This window comes from Rhinoraja longicauda, chromosome 2 (assembly GCF_053455715.1).
Source record: "Rhinoraja longicauda isolate Sanriku21f chromosome 2, sRhiLon1.1, whole genome shotgun sequence".
Taxonomy (NCBI): domain Eukaryota; kingdom Metazoa; phylum Chordata; class Chondrichthyes; order Rajiformes; family Arhynchobatidae; genus Rhinoraja; species Rhinoraja longicauda.
This window is the reverse complement of record NC_135954.1, coordinates 110173852-110192641: the sequence shown is the minus strand read 5'-3', so window position 1 is coordinate 110192641 and position 18790 is coordinate 110173852. Positions and strand designations below refer to the sequence as shown.

The following is an 18790-nucleotide window of genomic DNA, read 5'->3' as shown; positions in this document are numbered from 1 at the left end:
GGTAATACCTAAACCTGAACTGGGTGGTGAAGAAGGCATTTGGCACGCTTGCCTTCATCAGTAAGAGTACTGAGTACAGTGGCTGGGATGTCATGTTACAACAGACAAGACGCTGGTGAGACCACGCAGGGTACGTTGTGCAGTTTCAGTCACCCAGCAACAGAAAGGGTGCCATTAAGTTGGAAAGGGTGCAGATGAAATTCACCAGGATGTTGCCAGGACCTGAGGGCTTGAGTTACAAGGAGAGGCTGGATCGGCTGGGACCTGTTTCCCTGGAGTAGAGGAGGCTGAGGGATGATTTTAAAGGTGGATGGTCACAGTCTTTTCCCCCCCAGGGCAGGGAAGTCACAAACTAGAGAGTAAGGGTTTACAGTAAGAAGGAAAAGACTGAAGAGATCTGAGAGACAATTTCCTCATGCAGAGGGTGGTGGATAAATGGAACAAGCTGCCAGAGGAAGTGATGGAGGTGGTGTGTTTAGTGACATTTGAACAGGTACATGGATAGGAAGGGTTTAGAGAGATACGGGGCTAAATGCTGGAAATGAGACCAGGGTAGATGTAAAAACTAGTGGGCACGGACGGGTTGGGCTTAGAGCCTGTGTCCATGCTGTGTGACCCTGACTCTGATTGTTGTGAGAGTTCCTGGCTCGGGCAGTGTGCATTGCAGACCCCAACCGTTCATCGTGGACGTGTGGCCTCAGTGGGAATTGGATAACGATTTGAAGGGAAGAGTTTGAAGACTTCTGGGGAAAAAGGATGGGGTGGGATTCATGGCGAGTTCTGCAACAGGCCCAGTGGGCTGAGAGGACAAAGAGTCTGACGATTGCTTCTACTGATAGGGCGGCAGTGGTGGAGTTGCTGCCTTACAGCGCCAGAGACCCGGGTTTGATCTGACAACGGGTGCTGTCTGTTTGGATATTCTCCTCGTGGGTTTTATCCGGGTGCTCCGGTTTCCTCCCACACTCCAAAGACGTACAGGTTTGTAGAATAGTTGCCCTCTGTAAAATGCCCCTGGTGTGTAGAATAGTATTAGTGTACTAGGATCGCTGGTCGGCGTGGACTCGGTGGGCCGAAGGGCCTGTTTCCATGCTGTATCTCTAAACTACACTAAACTAGACAAGCGTGCAGCACACCTGAGCCCACCCGCCCTCTCCTGAGCCCAGCCAGTGACAGGAGACCCAAGGGCAGCCAAGCTCACCTGTGCCTGGTCGATGTTCACTCTCAACCTGATGGGCGTCCCATCATCCATGAAGTCCTCGGCACACACCTCCAGCTGTCCCTCGCTCTGCCCACGTCTCCGGGCAAACTCCCTCAGCATCTCCTTCACCGCTATCTCCGCGTTAACCTGCCAGGTCAACAGTTAAAAACACAAAGTAATCATTTAGCAAATGTGCCAATGTCTTATTCACAAAATGCTGGAGTAACTCAGCAGGTCAGGCAGCATCTCAGGAGAGAAGGAATGGGTGACGTTTCGGGTCGAGGCCCTTCTTCAGACTGATGTCAGGGGGGCGGGACAAAGGAAGGATATAGGTGGAGACAGGAAGACAGTGGGAGATCTGGGAAGGGGGAGGGGAAGAGAGGGACAGAGGAACTATCTAAAGTTGGGGAAGTCAATGTTCATACTGCTTGGCTGCAAGCTGCCCAGGCGAAATATGAAGTGCTGTTCTTCCAATTTCCAGTGGGCCTCACTATGGCCCATAGTGAGCCATAGTGAGGAGGCCCATGACAGAAAGGTCAGACTGGGAGTGGGATGGGGAGTTGAAGTGCTCAGCCACTGGGAGATCAGGTTGGTTAAGGCAGCAAATGTCTTATGTTCTCTATAATTTGCGTGCAGTTCTGGTCGCCCCCATTACAGGGAGATGTGGAGGCTTTGGAGAGGGTGTTGAGGAGATTTACCAGAATGCTGCCTGGATTAGCGGGTATGAGCTATAAGGAGAGACAGAACTTGGATTGTTTGCTGTGGAGATTGGAGATTGGGGGAGACCTGATAGAAGTGTATAAAATTATGAAAGGCATAGATACGGTCAACCATCAGAACCTTTTTACAAGGGTGGAATAGTCAAGGACAAGAGAACATTGCCTTAAGGTAAGAGGGGGAAAGTTTAAAGGAGGTATACATGTGAGTGGTACGTGATTATGTTGCCTGCTTTCCCGAGGCAGTGGGAAATTAATGGGGGGGGGGGGCTGCTTTATGTGATGAACATTAACACAACTACAGAATATACATAAACAATAATACAAGTGGTCAGTTGTTCTAGGACAGTAAAACACGAAGTGCTGGAGTAACTGAGCGGGTCAGGTGGCATCTGCGTAGAACATGGATAAGTGACAATTCTGAAGAAGTCTTTTTCTTCTGAAAAAGGTCCCGACCTGAAACAGTGGGCCTGGACCACCCACACCCACACTGTGGGCCTGGACCACCCACACCCACACTGTGGGCCTGGACCACCCACACCCACACTGTGGGCCTGGACCACCCACACTGTGGGCCTGGACCACCCCCACTGTGGGCCTGGACCACCCACACTGTGGGTCTGGACCACCCACACTGTGGGCCTAGACCACCCACACCCACACTGTGGGCCTGGACCACCCACACTGTGGGCCTAGACCACCCACACCCACACTGTGGGCCTGGACCACCCACACTGTGGGACTAGACCACCCACACCCACACTGTGGGCCTGGACCACCCACACTGTGGGCCTAGACCACCCACACTCACACTGTGGGCCTGGACCACCCACACCCACACTGTGGGCCTGGACCACCCACACCCACACTGTGGGCCTGGACCACCCACACTGTGGGCCTGGACCACCCACACTGTGGGCCTAGACCACCCACACCCACACTGTGGGCCTGGACCACCCACACTGTGGGCCTGGACCACCCACACTGTGGGCCTGGACCACCCACACTGTGGGCCTAGACCACCCACACCCACACTGTGGGCCTGGACCACCCACACTGTGGGCCTGGACCACCCACACTGTGGGCCTAGACCACCCACACCCACACTGTGGGCCTGGACCACCCACACTGTGGGCCTGGACCACCCACACTGTGGGCCTAGAACACCCACTGTGGGCCTGGACCACCCACACTGTGGGCCTGGACCACCCACACTGTGGGCCTAGACCACCCACACTGTGGGCCTAGAACACCCACTGTGGGCTTGGACCACCCACACTGTGGGCCTAGACCACCCACACTGTGGGCCTAGACTACCCACACTGTGGGCCTAGACCACCCACACCCACACTGTGGGCCTGGACCACCCACACTGTGGGCCTGGACCACCCACACTGTGGGCCTGGACCACCCACACTGTGGGCCTGGACCACCCACACTGTGGGCCTGGACCACCCACACTGTGGGCCTGGACCACCCACACTGTGGGCCTGGACCACCCACACTGTGGGCCTGGACCACCCACACTGTGGGCCTGGACCACCCACACTGTGGGCCTGGACCACCCACACCCACACCCACACCGGCCAGGCGCGCAGCTGCCTACCTGAATGTGGGCCATGTAGGCCTGGACCACCTCCAGCCCATACTCGTCGATCAGCTCATTGACCAGCTGGATGCCCTTCTGGTTGGCCGCGACCTGTGCCCGCAGGTCGGACATGTTGTCGTGCAGGTTGCGTGTGCCGCTGCTGCCTGGCACCTGCGCTGGAGCCATGAGAGCCTGTGTAACAGCTGGCACAGACCACAAACATCTGGTGAGAAAAGGCTGCAGGGCTGGTGTTAGAGGGAGGGAGCTGCAGAGAGTGGCACGGCTGATGGAGGTAAAGCAGCTCCTCTGGGGCTGGGAGAGGAGATGGTGGTGGGGAGCAAGGAGCAAGGCTGCACAACCTTCAAACCTGCGTTCACCAGGATGCTGTCCCGATTAGAGGCTGATTCACCTCCACCCCATCACAGACATGGGGCTTTGAATGTGGAACTGATGCGCCTACAACACTGAGAACTATATTCTGCACTCCGTACCTTCCCCTTTGCTCCACCTATTGTATTTAAGTTGGCCTGGTGGTATTTATGTGTAGTATTATCTGATTTGATTGTATTGAATGCAAAACAAAGCTTTTCCCTGTACTTCAAGATTCAAGATTCAATTTATTGTCACATGTACCAATTAAGGTGCAGTGAAATTTGAGTTACCATGTACGTCAGTACACGTGACAATAATGAACCTAGACCTAGAGGGCGTTAGCTACAGGGGGAAGGTTGGACAAACTTGGTTGCGACAAAGTCTACCGTATATTTGTCGGGCCAGCCACACTGGCTGGAGGGGTGACGACATGGACTCTCTGGCTGAGGTCGGGCGGTGGGTAGGAGGGGCTGACTGAGTGGTAAACCCCACGGCTCGCCACCTTACTCACCCTCCTCCTGGAAGACCCCGTCCTTCACCAGCTTGAAGGAGATGAAGACAGCCCCTTCCTCCTGCAGGGATTTGGAGTGAGGAGGCATGGAGCCTGGCGTGATGCCCCCGATGTCGGCGTGGTGCCCCCGGCTCGCCACGAAGAACACCGGGCGGGCAACGCCCTTTCGGAACACCTGCGTGGGACAAAAAGCACCGGGAGTCACCGCGGCACGGCGAGGCGAGGCGAGGACGATCATGCGCGTCGACAACGCTTCTTGCACCCATGGCAAAGACGCCTGTAGTTATCAAAAGCAGGAGAGGAGCAGGAGAGGTGGTTAACGCAGGGAGGTTACACATGGAAATGTGATAACCACCGGGTAACCTGCTTTATAATAGAGTCGCAGAGATGGTGGAGGGGAGGGGGGTAAAGGGGAGAGTGGAGATCACTGGAGCAACTCGGTGGGTTAATTTCTCAGCATCTCAGGAGAGAAGGAATGGGTGACGTTTCGGGTGGAGATCACTCTGTTGTCCGTGACCATGGATGGCGAGGTTCCTTACCGGCGTGATGACAGTGAGGTCAGGGAGATGGCTGCCCCCTGCGCTGGGATGGTTGCTGAGGATCACGTCGTTCTCTTCCAGCTTGGTGCCCAAGTGCTTAATCTGTTGGGGAAAGAAATCCATCGCGGGAATCAAACGGCACAGAAATTGGCGGTCACGGTGGCGCAGCGGTAGAGTTGCTGCCTTACAGCGAATACAGCGCCGGAGACTCAGGTTCGACCCTGACTACGGGCGCCGTCTGTACGGAGTTTGTACGTTCTCCCCGTGACCTGCGTGGGTTTTCTCCGAGATCTTGGGTTTCCTCCCACATTCCAAAGACGCGCAGGTATGTAGGTTAATTGGCTGGGCAAATGTTTAAAAAAATTATCCCTAGTGGGTGTAGGATAGTGTTAGTGTGCGGACCCGGTGGGCCGTAAGGGCCTGTTTCTGCGCTGCGTCTCTAAAAAACAAACCAAATCCAAGACGCACTTGGCAGCTTCCTTCCCCGGCACCGGCCGGAACCACTCACGTAAAACTGGAGACGCCAGAGACTCCAGACGGTGGAATATCCCACAAAACTCACAGTGCTGGAGGAGCTCAGCGGGTCAGTGGAGCTCCTGCTTCAGATACTGCCGGGCCTGCTGAGATCCTCTGGCGAGGCCGCATGTGGAATAAGGTGTGCAGTTCTGGTCGCCCAATTACAGGAAGGACGTGGAGGGAGGTTTGCCAGGATTAGAAGGTGTCATCTAGCATCCACGGATGGTTTTTCTCTGGAGCGTTGGAGGTTGAGGGGAGACCGGATAGAAGTATATCAACTTATGAGAGGTCCAGAGAGGGTCGTCAGTCAGAAATGTTTTCCCAGACTTTAACGTCAGAGGGGATGGGTGGGGCAAGTTTTTTTTTTACACAGAAAGTAGTCGGAACCTGAAAGGCGCTGCCAGGGGTGATGGTGGAGGCAGATAGAATAAGTAGAGTTGAAGAAGCTTTTACAGGCACAAGGATATGCAGGGTATGGAAGGATATCGATCACGTGCAGGCAGAGGAGATTAGTTTAACTCAAGTTCAGCATGATGTTCGGCACAGAAATTGTGGTCAAAATCTTCTACCCTGGGAGAAGGAGTATGAGCATTCACTTTATCCATGCCCCTCATGATTTTGGACACCTCAATAAGGACACCACTCCTTGGACTACGCATCAAAGAAAAAAGTCCCAGCCCATCCAACCTCTCCCTATAACTCAAGCCCGCAATATCACAGTGAATCTCTACCTCGACACCCTTTCCAACTTAATGACATCCTTCAAATAGCTGGTCGACCAGAACTGCGCTAAATCGTCTACCTTTGTTTAGAGACACAGTATGGAAACAGGCCCTTCGGCCCACTGAGTCCACACCGACCATCGATCACCGCTTCACACTGCTTCTATGTATTCCCACTTTCTCATCCGCTCACTCCACAATCAGAGCAATTTACAAAAGCCAATTAACCTACAAACCCCCACGTCTTTGAGATGTGGGAGGAAACCGGGGCACCCGGAGGAAACCCACACAGTCACAGGGAGAACGTGCAAACTCCACACAGACAGCGCCCGAGGTTTGGGTTTCACCAAGGGTCTCCGGCGCTGTGAGGCAGCGGATCTACCCGCTACTCCATGTGTTCTCACCAGGGACTTTACAGCTGTGTCGGAGCGGTTTCACAGACAGGCTCGACCCTGCTCACCATCCAAGGATCCAGGAGAGAGGAGAGGGCTGCCCACCAGCCAGCCTCCACAAGGCCAGCAGCGTAGTCAAGGACCAGTCTCACGCTGGCCACTCCCTCTTCTCCCCTCTCCCATCAGGCAATAGGTACAGAAGTGTGAAAACGCACACCTCCAGATTCAGGGACAGTTTCTCCCCAGCTGTCATCAGGCAAATGAACCATCCTATCAACAACTAGCGAGCAGTCCTGAGCTACTGTCTACCTCGGACTATCTTTAATCGGACTTTATCTGGCACTAAACGTTATTCTCTTTATCCTGTATCTGTACAATGTGGACGGCTTCATTGTAATCATATATTTGTCTTTCTGCTGACTAGATAGCAAGCAACAAAAGCTTTTCACTGTACCTCGGTACACGTGACACTAATAAAGCGAACTAAACTAATGTAATCACGGTGGACGGGGCGGGATGGTGTGTGGGAGAGCATCCACCTTACCTGGAATTGCACGGTCTTCTGCATGGCCCCCAGGTGCACGGGGATGTGGGGGGCGTTGGACACCAGCCCCCCGTCCGGGCCGAACAGAGCGCACGAGAAGTCCAGCCGCTCCTTGATGTTGGTGGAGATGGCGGTCCGCTGCAGGATACGCCCCATCTGCTCTGTGAGAGAGGGAGCGTGGCACAGAGAGGACCGTCACTGTGAGAGCTCAATCCAACAGTGTTGGACCCTCAACCTCGCCCCTCACTGCCCCTCCCTCAGTGCGGCGCTCCCCTTGTAACACCCCTCCCTCAGTGTGGTGCTCTCCCACCGCCCCTCCCTCAGTGCGGCACTCCCTCACTGCCCCTCCCTCAGTGTGGCGCTCCCCCAGTACTGCCTCTCCCATGGTGCGGTGCTCCTTCACTGTCCCTCTCAGTGTGGCGCTCCCCCAGTACCGCCCCTCCCTCAGTGCGGCGCTCCCTCACTGCCCCTCCCACAGTATGGCACTCCCCTAGTAACGCCCCTCCCTCAGTGCGGTACTCCCTCACCGCCCCTCCCTCAGTGCGGCGCTCCCCCAGTAACGCCCCTCCCTCAGTGCGGTACTCCCTCACTGCCCCTCCCACAGTATGGCACTCCCCTAGTAACGCCCCTCCCTCAGTGCGGTACTCCCTCACTGCCCCTCCCACAGTATGGCACTCCCCTAGTAACGCCCCTCCCTCAGTGCGGCGCTCCCCCAGTAACGCCCCTCCCTCAGTGCGGCGCTCCCCCAGTAACGCCCCTCCCTCAGTGCGGTACTCCCTCACCGCCCCTCCCACAGTGCGGCGCTCTCTCTGTACCGCCCCTCCCTCAGCACCCCTCCCACAGTGTGGCGCTCCATCAGTACCGCCCCTCCCACAGTATGGCACTCCCCCAGTAATGCCACTCCCTCAGTGCGGCACTCCCTCACCGCCCCTCCCACAGAGCGGCGTTCCCCCAGTACCCGCCTCTCCCATGGTGTGGCGCTCCCTCACCGCCCCTCCCACAGTGCGGCGCTCCCTCAGTACCACCCCTCCCTCAGTGCGGCGCTCCCTCACCGCCCCTCCCTCAGTGTGGCGCTCCATCAGTACCGCCCCTCCCACAGTGCGGCGCTCCCTCAGTACCACCCCTCCCTCAGTGCGGCGCTCCCTCACCGCCCCTCCCTCAGTGTGGCGCTCCATCAGTACCGCCCCTCCCACAGTGCGGCGCTCCCTCAGTACCGCCCCTCCCTCAGTGCGGCGCTCCCTCACCGCCCCTCCCACAGTGCGGCGCTCCTTCAGTACCGCCCCTCCCACAGTGCGGCGCTCCCTCAGTACCGCCCCTCCCACAGTGCGGCGCTCCCTCAGTACCGCCCCTCCCACAGTGCGGCGCTCCCTCAGTACCCGCCCCTCCCACAGTGCGGCGCTCCCTCAGTACCGCCCCTCCCTCAGTGCGGCGCTCCCTCAGTACCGCCCCTCCCTCAGTGCGGCACTCCCTCAGTACCGCCCCCTCCCTCAGTGCGGCACTCCCTCAGTACCGCCCCTCCCACAGTGCGGCACTCCCTCAGTACCGCCCCTCCCACAGTGCGGCGCTCCATCAGTACCGCCCCTCCCACAGTGCGGCGCTCCCTCAGTACCGCCCCTCCCTCAGTGCGGCACTCCCTCAGTACCGCCCCTCCCACAGTGCGGCACTCCCTCAGTACCGCCCCTCCCACAGTGCGGCGCTCCATCAGTACCGCCCCTCCCACAGTGCGGAGGTAATCCCGAGGCCCCTCTTCCCCATGGTTTGTACCTGCGATGCTCATGAAGCGGTGGGAGAAGATGGAGAGCTGGACTGTGTTGAGTTCCGAGCCAATAGCTCGCACCTTCCCCTTGCCCACGGTGATCCTGACGTTGCCATGCTTGGTGATGGCAGCCGAACAGTCTGGCTCAATCAGGATCGTGCTGGGGCAGGAAAGCAAGAGAACAAGCTGTGAACAATGTAACCTTTAAGGTCTCAAATAATCCTGGTTCATGTGATCTTGGCCTCAGTCCCATTTCTTGCCGTCCTCAGAACTCTGCAGATGACACATCTGTCTACTTTAGCCTTGAACAGTTTAGTTTAGCGATACAGCATGGAAACAGGCCCTTCAGCCCACTGGCCAGAGATCACCCGCTCACACGAGTTCTCCCACTTTCTCAATAGACAATAGACAATAGGTTCAGGAGGAGGCCATTCGGCCCTTCGAGCCAGCACCGCCATTCAATGTGATCATGGCTGATCATTCTCAATCAGTACCCTGTTCCTGCCTTCTCCCCATACCCCCTGACTCCGCTATCCTTAAGAGCTCCATCTAGCTCTCTCTTGAATGCATTCAGAGAATTGGTCTCCACTGCCTTCTGAGGCAGAGAATTCCACAGATTCACAACTCTCTGACTGAAAAAGTTTTTCCTCATCTCAGTTCTAAATGGCCTACCCCTTATTCTTAAACTGTGGCCCCTTGTTCTGGACTCCCTACACTCCCTACACTCCCAACCACTCCCTACACACTCGGGGCAACTGACAGAGGCCAATGAACCTACAAACCCGCACGTCTTTGGGATGTGGGAGGAAACTGGAGCACCGGGAGGAAACCCACAGTCACAGGGAGAACGTGCAAACTCCACACAGACAGACAGTGCCGGAGGACAGGATGGAATCTGGGTGACTGGCGCTGTGAGGCAGAGCCTTACCAGCTGTGCCACTGCCCACTTGTTCTGGCATTTTTAAAGACGAGTACACGTGCTCCAAATGTATATGCTCCTGCACTACGGGGAAAGATTTCAACTGGAAGCCAAGCAAATCCGCACATTTCTGGGAAGGTGGAGGGAACCGGAGCACCCAGAGGAAACCCACACAGTCCCAGGGAGGACTGGCAAACTCCACACAGACGGCAGCCGAGGTCAGGGTCGACGCTGCGCCACCGGCTCTACCAGCTGCGCCACTATGCTGCCCGCTACTCAACGTGGTCCGTATGGTCTCAACAGGGACTCGTCCAGCCGCGTCAGAGCGCTTCCACACAGGCTTGGCAGAAGGTGCAAACTCTGCCCACCTGTTTTTATCAATGATGATGGCAGGCCCGGCGATGGTGTGATCACATGACAGCTCCTCCAGGAGGTACACCGCCGTATCCAGGTAACCGTCGTCAAAGTAACATTTCACCTGCTGCCGACGAAGTAGGAAACAGAAAGCTTTGAACACATCGAGTGAAGCGCAGCTGGAGCCGGCCACTCGGCCCCTCCGTACACCCCCACCATTCAACATGCAGGGGACAGTGGGCAGGGGTCAGCGGGGCCCTGGGCAGGAATCATAGGACGGGGGTCAGTAGGCTGGGGGGGCTCGCAGGACAGGGGTCAGTGGGCTGGGCAGTCAATGGGGCAGGGGTCAGTGGGCTAGGGGGCTCGTGGGGCAGGGAGCAGTGGGCTGGGGGGGCTCATGGGGCAGGGGTCAGTGGGCTGGGGGGCTCGTAGGGCAGGGGTCAGTGGGCTGGGGGGGCTCGCTGGGCAGGGGTCAGTGGGCTGGGGGGGCTCGTGGGACAGGAGTCAGTGGGCTGGGGGGGCTCGTGGGGCAGGAGTCAGTGGGCTGGGGGGGCTCGTGGGGCAGGGGACAGTGGGCTGGGGGGACTCGTGGGGCAGGGGACAGTGGGCTGGGGGGCCCGTGGGGCAGGAGTCAGTGGGCTGGGGGGCTCGTGGGGCAGGAGTCAGTGGGCTGGGGGGGCTCGTGGGGCAGGGGACAGTGGGCTGGGGGGGACTCGTGGGGCAGGGGACAGTGGGCTGGGGGGGGCTAGTGGGGCAGGAGTCAGTGGGCTGGGGGGGCCCGTGGGGCAGGAGTCAGTGGGCTGGGCAGTCAATGGGGCAGGGGTCAGTGGGCTGAAGGGGCTAGTGGGGCAGGAGTCTGTGGGCTGGGGGGGCCCGTGGGGCAGGAGTCAGTGAGCTGGGCAGTCAATGGGGCAGGGGGTCAGTGGGCTGGGGGGGCTAGTGGGGCAGGAGTCTGTGGGCTGGGGGGGGGCCGTGGGGCAGGAGTCAGTGGGCTGGGGGGACTCGTGGGGCAGGGGTCAGTGGGCTGGGGGGGCTCATGGGAAAGGAGAGTGGGCTGGGGGGGCTCATGGGGGGGGTTCGTGGGGCAGGGGTCAGTGGGCTGGGGGGGGTTTGTGGGGGGGTGGTTCGTGGAGGGGGGGTTCGTGCGAGTGGGTTCGTGGGGCAGGTGTCAGTGGGCTGGGGGGGTTCGTGATGGGGGGGTTTCGTGGGGCAGTGGTCAGTGGGCTGTGTGGGGTGTGGAAGCAATGCAGCCCCCTACATACGGTCTCCACTTGGGGTGAGCAGGACGTTCGGCCTGGTGCTGTGCTGGGAGCTGATGCCGGACCTGCCACAGCCTCGCACACGGATGTCGTCCACCATGATGGGCCGGTCCGGGATAACAAACCCAAACTCCTTCAGATACCTGCAACCCAGCACACAGTCTGGTCAGCCGAGCACACAGTCTGGTCAGCCAGGCACTGCCCCTGTTCTTCCCTTCTCCACCTCGCCGGCACTGGTACAGAGGGGCACTGCCCAACCCACCCCCCGTCCCTGCCCACACACCCCCCCGTCCCCTGCCCACACCCCCCCCGGTCCCTGCCCACACCCCCCCCGTCCCTGCCCCCATCCCCCCCGTCCCTGCCCACCCCCCCGTCCCTGCCCACCCCCCCCGTCCCTGCCCACACACCCCCGTCCCTGCCCACACACCCCCGTCCCTGCCCACACCCCATCCCTGCCCACCCCCCCGTCCCTGCCCAACACCCCCCCCCCGTCCCTGCCCACACCCCCCCCCCGTCCCTGCCCACACCCCCCCCCGTCCCTGCCCACACCCCCCCCCCGTCCCTGCCCACACCCCCCCGTCCCTGCCCACCCCCCCGTCCCTGCCCACACACCCCCGTCCCTGCCCACACACCCCCGTCCCTGCCCACACCCCATCCCTGCCCACCCCCCCCGTCCCTGCCCCCACCCACCCCCCATCCCTGCCCACACCCCCCCGTCCCTGCCCCCACCCCCCCCGTCCCTGCCCTCACCCCGTCCCTGCCCTCACCCCCCCGTCCCTGCTCTCACCCCCCCCGTCCCTGCCCCCACACACCCCGTCCCTGCCCCACCCCCCCCGTCCCTGGCCCCCACCCACCCCCCATCCCTGCCCACACCCCCCCGTCCCTGCCCCCACCCCCCCGTCCCTGCCCTCACCCCGTCCCTGCCCTCACCCCCCCCGTCCCTGCTCTCACCCCCCCCGTCCCTGCCCCCACACCCCCGTCCCCTGCCCCCACCCCCCCGTCCCTGCCCTCACCCCCCCGTCCCTACCCACACACCCCCGTCCCTGCCCTCACCACCCCATCCCTACCCACACACCCCGTCCCTGCCCTCACCCTCCCGTCCCTGCCCTCACCCTCCCGTCCCTGCCCACACACCCCCGTCCCTGCCCTCACCCCCCCCGTCCCTGCCCACCCCCCCCTGTCCCTGCCCACAGACTCAAGGTGCAACGAGTAAGAGGGCGCTGGACGGGCCGGGGTTTGCTGACCTGCTGGTGAAGGCAGCGCGGAAATCTCCGTGCCGACTGGAGTCGTTGTCTTGGCGTGCCGGTTGCCCGCTGGCGGAGCACATGAGGGCGCAGTCTGTCCGCTCGTACCGCATGTGCAGGAAGGCCTCCGTCCCGATCTGCAACCTGCAATCATCAGCAACACACCACTGCATTTACAAGGCGCCATTAGTGCGGCGACCGGCTTCAGCATCCACTCACGAGGCTGCAGGAGGGAACGTCAGGCTGGGAATAAGGGAGGGGCAAAGTTTACAGGAGACGTGCGGGGCAGGTATTTTGCACAGAGGGTGGCGGGTGCCAGGGGCAGTGCTGGAGGAGGCAGATGCAATCGTAGTTTTTAAGGTACTTTTAGATAGGCATGTGATATGCAGGGAATGGAGGGGTGTGGACCACGTGCAGGCAGATAAGAGTTGGTCTTGGCATCATGGTCGGCATAGACATTGCGGTCCAAAGGCCTGTTCCTGTGCTGTGCTGCTGATTCAACATCAATGTACCCAGAGAACAGGGCAGTGGAGCGATGTTATTCAGGCTGTGACCAGTGGTCTGTGACCAGTGGTGTTCCACACGGATTAGTGCTGGGACCTCTATTGTTTGTGATATATATATATATATATATATCCCTTTCTCTCCCCACCTCCCCACTCCCCTCTCAACTCTCACCTCACTCCCTCTCTCCCTGTATATGTCCCAGCACTAATCCGTGTGGAACACCACTGGTCACAGTCTCCAGCCTGAATAACACCCTCTCCACTCCTCTCTATGGGTAAGTCTATCCTGATTCTGAACAACCAAGTCACAAGAACAGAATTGGGCCAACCCGCCCATCAATTCCACCAAGCCATTCGATCTTGGCTGATCTATCTTCCCCTCTCAACCAAATTCTCTTGCCCTGCCTTTCCCCGTGTCCTTAGATGCTTTTGTCGATCAAGAAGCTGTCAATCTCTGCTGTGACGTGGCAGTGCACACACGCACACACGCACACACACACACACGTACACAGACGCGCACGGCTACCTCTCAAATCCCTGGGCGAACAGCGCGTCCACGCACTGCTCCTCCAGTGCGGTGATCCGTTGGTCCAGTAGCGAGTACGAGGCAGCTCCATACACCGCCGAGCAAGGCTCCTGCGATTCATGCACCACGTCAGCCAGTGCCAGCCCGTAGGCAGACAGCACCCCGCCAAACCTGGGGGGGGGGGGGGAGAGAAGCGATGAATGAATAAGTGATACTTTACTGCCACATGTGGCATGTCACTGTGAAATTCTTTGTTTTGCGTACACAAATATGCAAAGAGTCGTCACATATAGGGCACAGACAAAGTCACAAAATATCTCATTTAGTCCCCTTTGTTCCCGGCACCCACACACCCCTCCATGCCAGGTCCTCCTTTGTTCCCAGCAGTGGATGAGGTGGGGGGTGAGAGAGGACGAGTGAGGGGCAGTGAGGAAGGGGAGGGGGGGGGGGGGGGGGAGGGGAGGGAAAGGAGGGGATGAAGTGGGGGACAGAGAGGGATCGAGTTAGGAGGATGGGGGGAAGTGAGTTGGGGGAGAGCGGGGATATGGGGGGGGGAACAAGGTGGCGGGAGAGAGGGGGAGCAAGTGAGGAGGGAGGGAGAAATGTTAAGAGAAGGGGGATGGAGGGGGAGATAGGGGAGCGATGTAGGGGGGAGAGAGTGAGTGATTGGGAAGAGGGGAAGTGAAGTGGGGGGAGAGGGAACAAGGTATGGAGAGGGAGAGGGGCAGTGAGGTGGGGGAGGGAGTGAGGTGTGGGGGAGAGAGGAAGGGAGGTGGGAGGAACGAGGGAACTAGCTGAGGATGGTGAGGGGGGTGGGGGAGAGGAAGGTGGGGAGAGAGTGAGGTGCAGGATTGAACGGTGGGGGTTGAGGGGAAAGGAGGAGGGTGAGAGGGAGGGTGTGAGATGGGGGGCTAGTGAGTTGAGAGAGAGAGAGGCAGCAAGGTGTGTGGAAGAGGAAAGTGGAAGAGGGGGCAAGATGGGGTTAGAGAGGGGCAATGTGAGAGATAGAGATGAAGCAGAGGGAGGTGCAGACGATGGAAAGAAAGACGGCAAAGTGAGAGGAGAACTCATACGGAGAACAGAGAGGGGGAGTGAGATTACAAGAACATCGAATCATCATGTGCCACAGAAAGACAGTGAAAAACAGACAGAGACTAATCAGTGGAGATGGTGAATGTAACAGGGACAGTGAGAGGGACATAGGAAGGAAACTATGCTGAGAGTCACTGGAGGATATTTGAAGAAACAAGAAACTGCAGATGGCAGTTTACAAAAAGAACACAGTGTGTTGGAGTAAGTCAGTGGGTCAGGCAGGATTTCTGGAGGACATGGGTCGGTGTCCATGCATCCATTTATTGAGGACTAGATCAAGTGGACCCGTTGGGCCCAAACCTCTCCTGCATTGGTGCAGCACCCTGTCCTCCCCCCCTCCCCTCTCCCCTCAACACCCCCTCCCCTCTCCCTTCTCCCCCCCTTCCCCCCTCCCTCCCTGCTCCCCTCCCCTCCTTTTAAACTTAAAAATATGAATAACTTTAAAAATATAACACCGATTTCAATAAAACTACTTGCATTATCACTAAAGTGACAACGGTGAATAAGGTGGGCCTAAAATTGTGGCGCTATCGTGCACCGTTTTTGTTGTGATATTGCAGGGACTACTTTTGTTGTATCACAAGGACTACTTTGTTTGCCTGTGTAGTAATGTCTATATAAGAGAATAAGGTGATTAGGTGGCCACTCTGGTTCCAGGTGGCCACGGATTAAACAGCCTGGATTTAAGCTCCAGCATTATAACCTTTTAAACACGTGTACTTGTGGTCCGTCCAGAGTCTCAACAAAGGTACAACAGATACCGGACCACGAAGTACAACAGTTTTGGCTGAAGTTCAGTCACAAACAAGATAACAAACGAGGGTTTTAGTATATAGATAGATGTTTGGGCGGTGTACCTACCTGTGAATGAAGACGGTTTTCATCCCGAGGGTGCGGGCGATGGCACAGGCATGCTGCCCTCCGGCACCCCCAAAGCAGGCCAGCACGTGGCGCGACGTGTCGTGACCCCTGGCCTGTGGTGAGAGAGCAGGAAGCACAGGGTCGTATGTTGCCGAATGAAACAAAATGGGGCCGGGGGAGGAGGACGGAGTGCTCCTGCCAGCAGCATCTGGTCACGACCTAGGAGCTGGGTCTATGTCCCACTCCGCCTCGCTTTGCTCTGCCTCGGCCAGCTCCTCAACCCACATCCCACTCTCACCACAGCACGGTTTGGGGACAGCTCCATCAAAGACTGCAAGAAATTGCTGAGAATTGTGGACGCAGCCCGGACCATCACGCAAACCAACCTCCCTTCCACTGACTCCATCTACACCTCATGCTGCCTCGGCAAGGCCACAAGCATAATCAATGACCAGTCTCACTCCGGCCACTCCCTCTTCTCCCCTCTCCCATCAGTCAAGAAGTACTGAGGTACAGGAGCACACCTTCAGATTCAGGGACAGTTTCTTCCCAGCTGTAATCATGAAAGGGTTAAATGCTTTAAATACATAATAGATGCATGAGGGGATACAGGACTACCTTTTTTAGCTTCGTAATTCTTCTTTAGCAGGCTTTCTCCAGTGGGGAAGTGCTTGACAAACCCAGACTGCTGGGCTTGGGCTGCTGTATATTGGAACCAGGAATAATGCCTTGAGAAAGACATATTTCTGTTCTTCCTTTGATGTACCTGGCTACGTAAGAGAGACAATCTCAGAGTTGCCGGGAAGGTGTTAACGAGGTGTTAGCTTTGATTATACTCATGCATTATCTTGCCGCTGGCGGGTTAGCATGTAACAAAAAGCTTTTCACTGTACCTCGGTACCGGTGACAATAAACTAAAAACTACTCTCCGTCCATCCCCCCTTGCCCCTTTTCTCCATCCTACTCTATCTTCCACTCTTCCACTCCTCTTGCCACCACCTACCTCTCCCCACATCCGCCCTCTACCCCAAGACATGCTTGGAGATAGTCATAGAGCTATACAGCGTGGAAACAGGCCCTTTGGCCCACCTTGTCCATGCCAACCAATTTGGCATTCTGGGCTAGTTCTATTTGCCTGCCTTTGGCCCTTATCCCTCTAAACCCTGCCTATCCATATATATCTGTCCAAACATCGTCATTGTAGCTTTCTCAGGCAGCTTGTTCCAGATGAAGACTACCTTTGGAGTGAAAAAGTTGCCATTGAGGTCCCTCTTACATCTCTCCCCTCTCACCTTAACCCTGTACCCTCTAGTTTTAGAATTCTCTACTCTAGGAAAAAAAAAGACTGTGAGCATCCACTTTATCCATGCCCCTCTTGACTTGTGCACCTCAATAAAGTCACCCTTCAGCCTCCAAGAAAAAGTCCCAGCCTGTCCAACCTCTCCCTATAACTCAAGCCCGCAAGCCCAGGCAACATCTTGGTGAATCTCTTCTGCACCCTTTCCAACCTAATGATATCCTTCCTATGGCTGGTCAACCAGAACTGCACACAGGTCTCCCAAGTGTGGTTTCACCAACAACTTCTACAGCTGCATCATGATGTGTCAACGTTTGTACTCAATGCCCTTTCCGAAGTCCAGGTAAGATCTCTTCTGCACCCTTTCTAACTTTGAATCACTTGTATGTATTCTCCTCGGCCAAAACACCTAGCCTGGATGAAGCAGTGTCTGTAAACCCAGGTGCCTATAAAGATACATCGCTTTGTGCTGCCTCTCCTCTCTCCCAGCTTTCTTTCCCCCCCCCCTCCCCGACAATCAGCCTGGAGAAGGGTCTCAACACGAAACGTCCCTTTCCATGAGATGCTGCATGACCTGCTGAGTTACTCCAGCATCCTGTGTCCGAGCTTGATTTGTGTATCTGTGCCAGCGCCAACCAGAGGTCTGACAATGTACCTGAGTAAGAGCTCTGATTGGTCGGCACATCGACTCATTGGCCACCCGGATAAAGCCCAGGGCAACTTCTTCCAAAGTCATCTGCGATTGGCTGGGGCCCTTGTCCTGGTCACGCTGCGGTTGGCTGGACGGGAAGTCATTGACCTGGTCCACCATCGTCTGGAAGCCTCCGACGGCCCCTTCCCTCCACAGCGGCTGGTCCTCCGTGTCTCCAAAGATTTTGGGGAAGTAATCCGGCAGCAGGCGTCCCAGGCAAAGGTTGGCGTCGGTGACGGTGAGCGGACCTCCTGGGGGGGGAACAAGACCACCGGACGGTCAGTCTCAGCGGCATGGGGCTCAGCACCGTGCACAATGGTGACTCAACCGCCACAGCTCCAAGCTCAGGTAGACCCTCGTGCAGCCTCTTCCCTTCTCGACTGAGGTGCACAAGATCATGTGGGGCACGGATAGAGGATTCTAAAGCTAGAGGGCACAGACGTAAGGTGAGGGGAGAGATTAAAGACAGGCCTCAGGGGTAACCTTTTCACTCAAAGGGTAGTCCATACCTGGAATGTGCTGTCAGAGAAACTTTGGAGATGGCGATTGGAAGGAATCAAAGGAGGATGAGGAGGAATTTCTTTGGTCAGAGGGTGGTGAATCTGTGGAATTCATCGCCACAGACTGCTGTGGAGGCCGTCCTGGGTACTTTTAAAATGGAGTTTGAACGGATTCTTGATTAGTACGGGTGTCAAGGGGTTAAGGGGAGAAGGCAGGAGAATGGGATTGTGAGTAAAAGATAGATCAGCCATGATTGAATGGTGGAGTGGACTCGATGAGCCAAATGGCCTAATTCTACTCCTATGATTTATGAACTTATAGCAGTGGATATACCTAGGATATATGAAGTTGTCATAAGGATGTCATGAAGTTGGAAAGGCTGCAGAAAAGACTCACATGAATGATACCAGAACCAGAACAATTATGACTTTCAAAAGACACTTGGACAGATATATGGATAGGTTTATAGGGCTATGGGCCAAATACAGGCAAATGGGATTAGCCCTGAATGCTAAAGATAGGCACAAAATGCTGGAGTAACTCAGCGGGACAGGCAGCATCTCCAGATAGAAGGAATGGGTGACGTTTTGGGTCAAGACCCTTCTTCAGACTGAGAGTCAGGGGATCGGGAGACACAAAGATAAGGAAGGATAAGGTGTGAAAACAAGACATCAAAGAAGATTAAG

The 18790-nt window shown here is 57.1% G+C and overlaps 1 protein-coding gene across 1 annotated transcript in view; it reads right to left on the bottom strand.

The window, feature by feature from the left end:
- oplah (5-oxoprolinase, ATP-hydrolysing) overlaps positions 1 to 18790 on the bottom strand; it is a 52699-nt gene that overhangs the window by 996 nt on the left and 32913 nt on the right. Inside the window, 13 exon segments of the mRNA XM_078423995.1 lie at positions 1144 to 1345; positions 3521 to 3705; positions 4386 to 4560; positions 4925 to 5026; positions 7099 to 7259; positions 8863 to 9014; positions 10142 to 10254; positions 11390 to 11410; positions 11412 to 11529; positions 12631 to 12774; positions 13663 to 13833; positions 15616 to 15728; positions 17568 to 17854. Coding sequence (XP_078280121.1) covers positions 1144 to 1345; positions 3521 to 3705; positions 4386 to 4560; positions 4925 to 5026; positions 7099 to 7259; positions 8863 to 9014; positions 10142 to 10254; positions 11390 to 11410; positions 11412 to 11529; positions 12631 to 12774; positions 13663 to 13833; positions 15616 to 15728; positions 17568 to 17854 — 1944 coding nt within the window.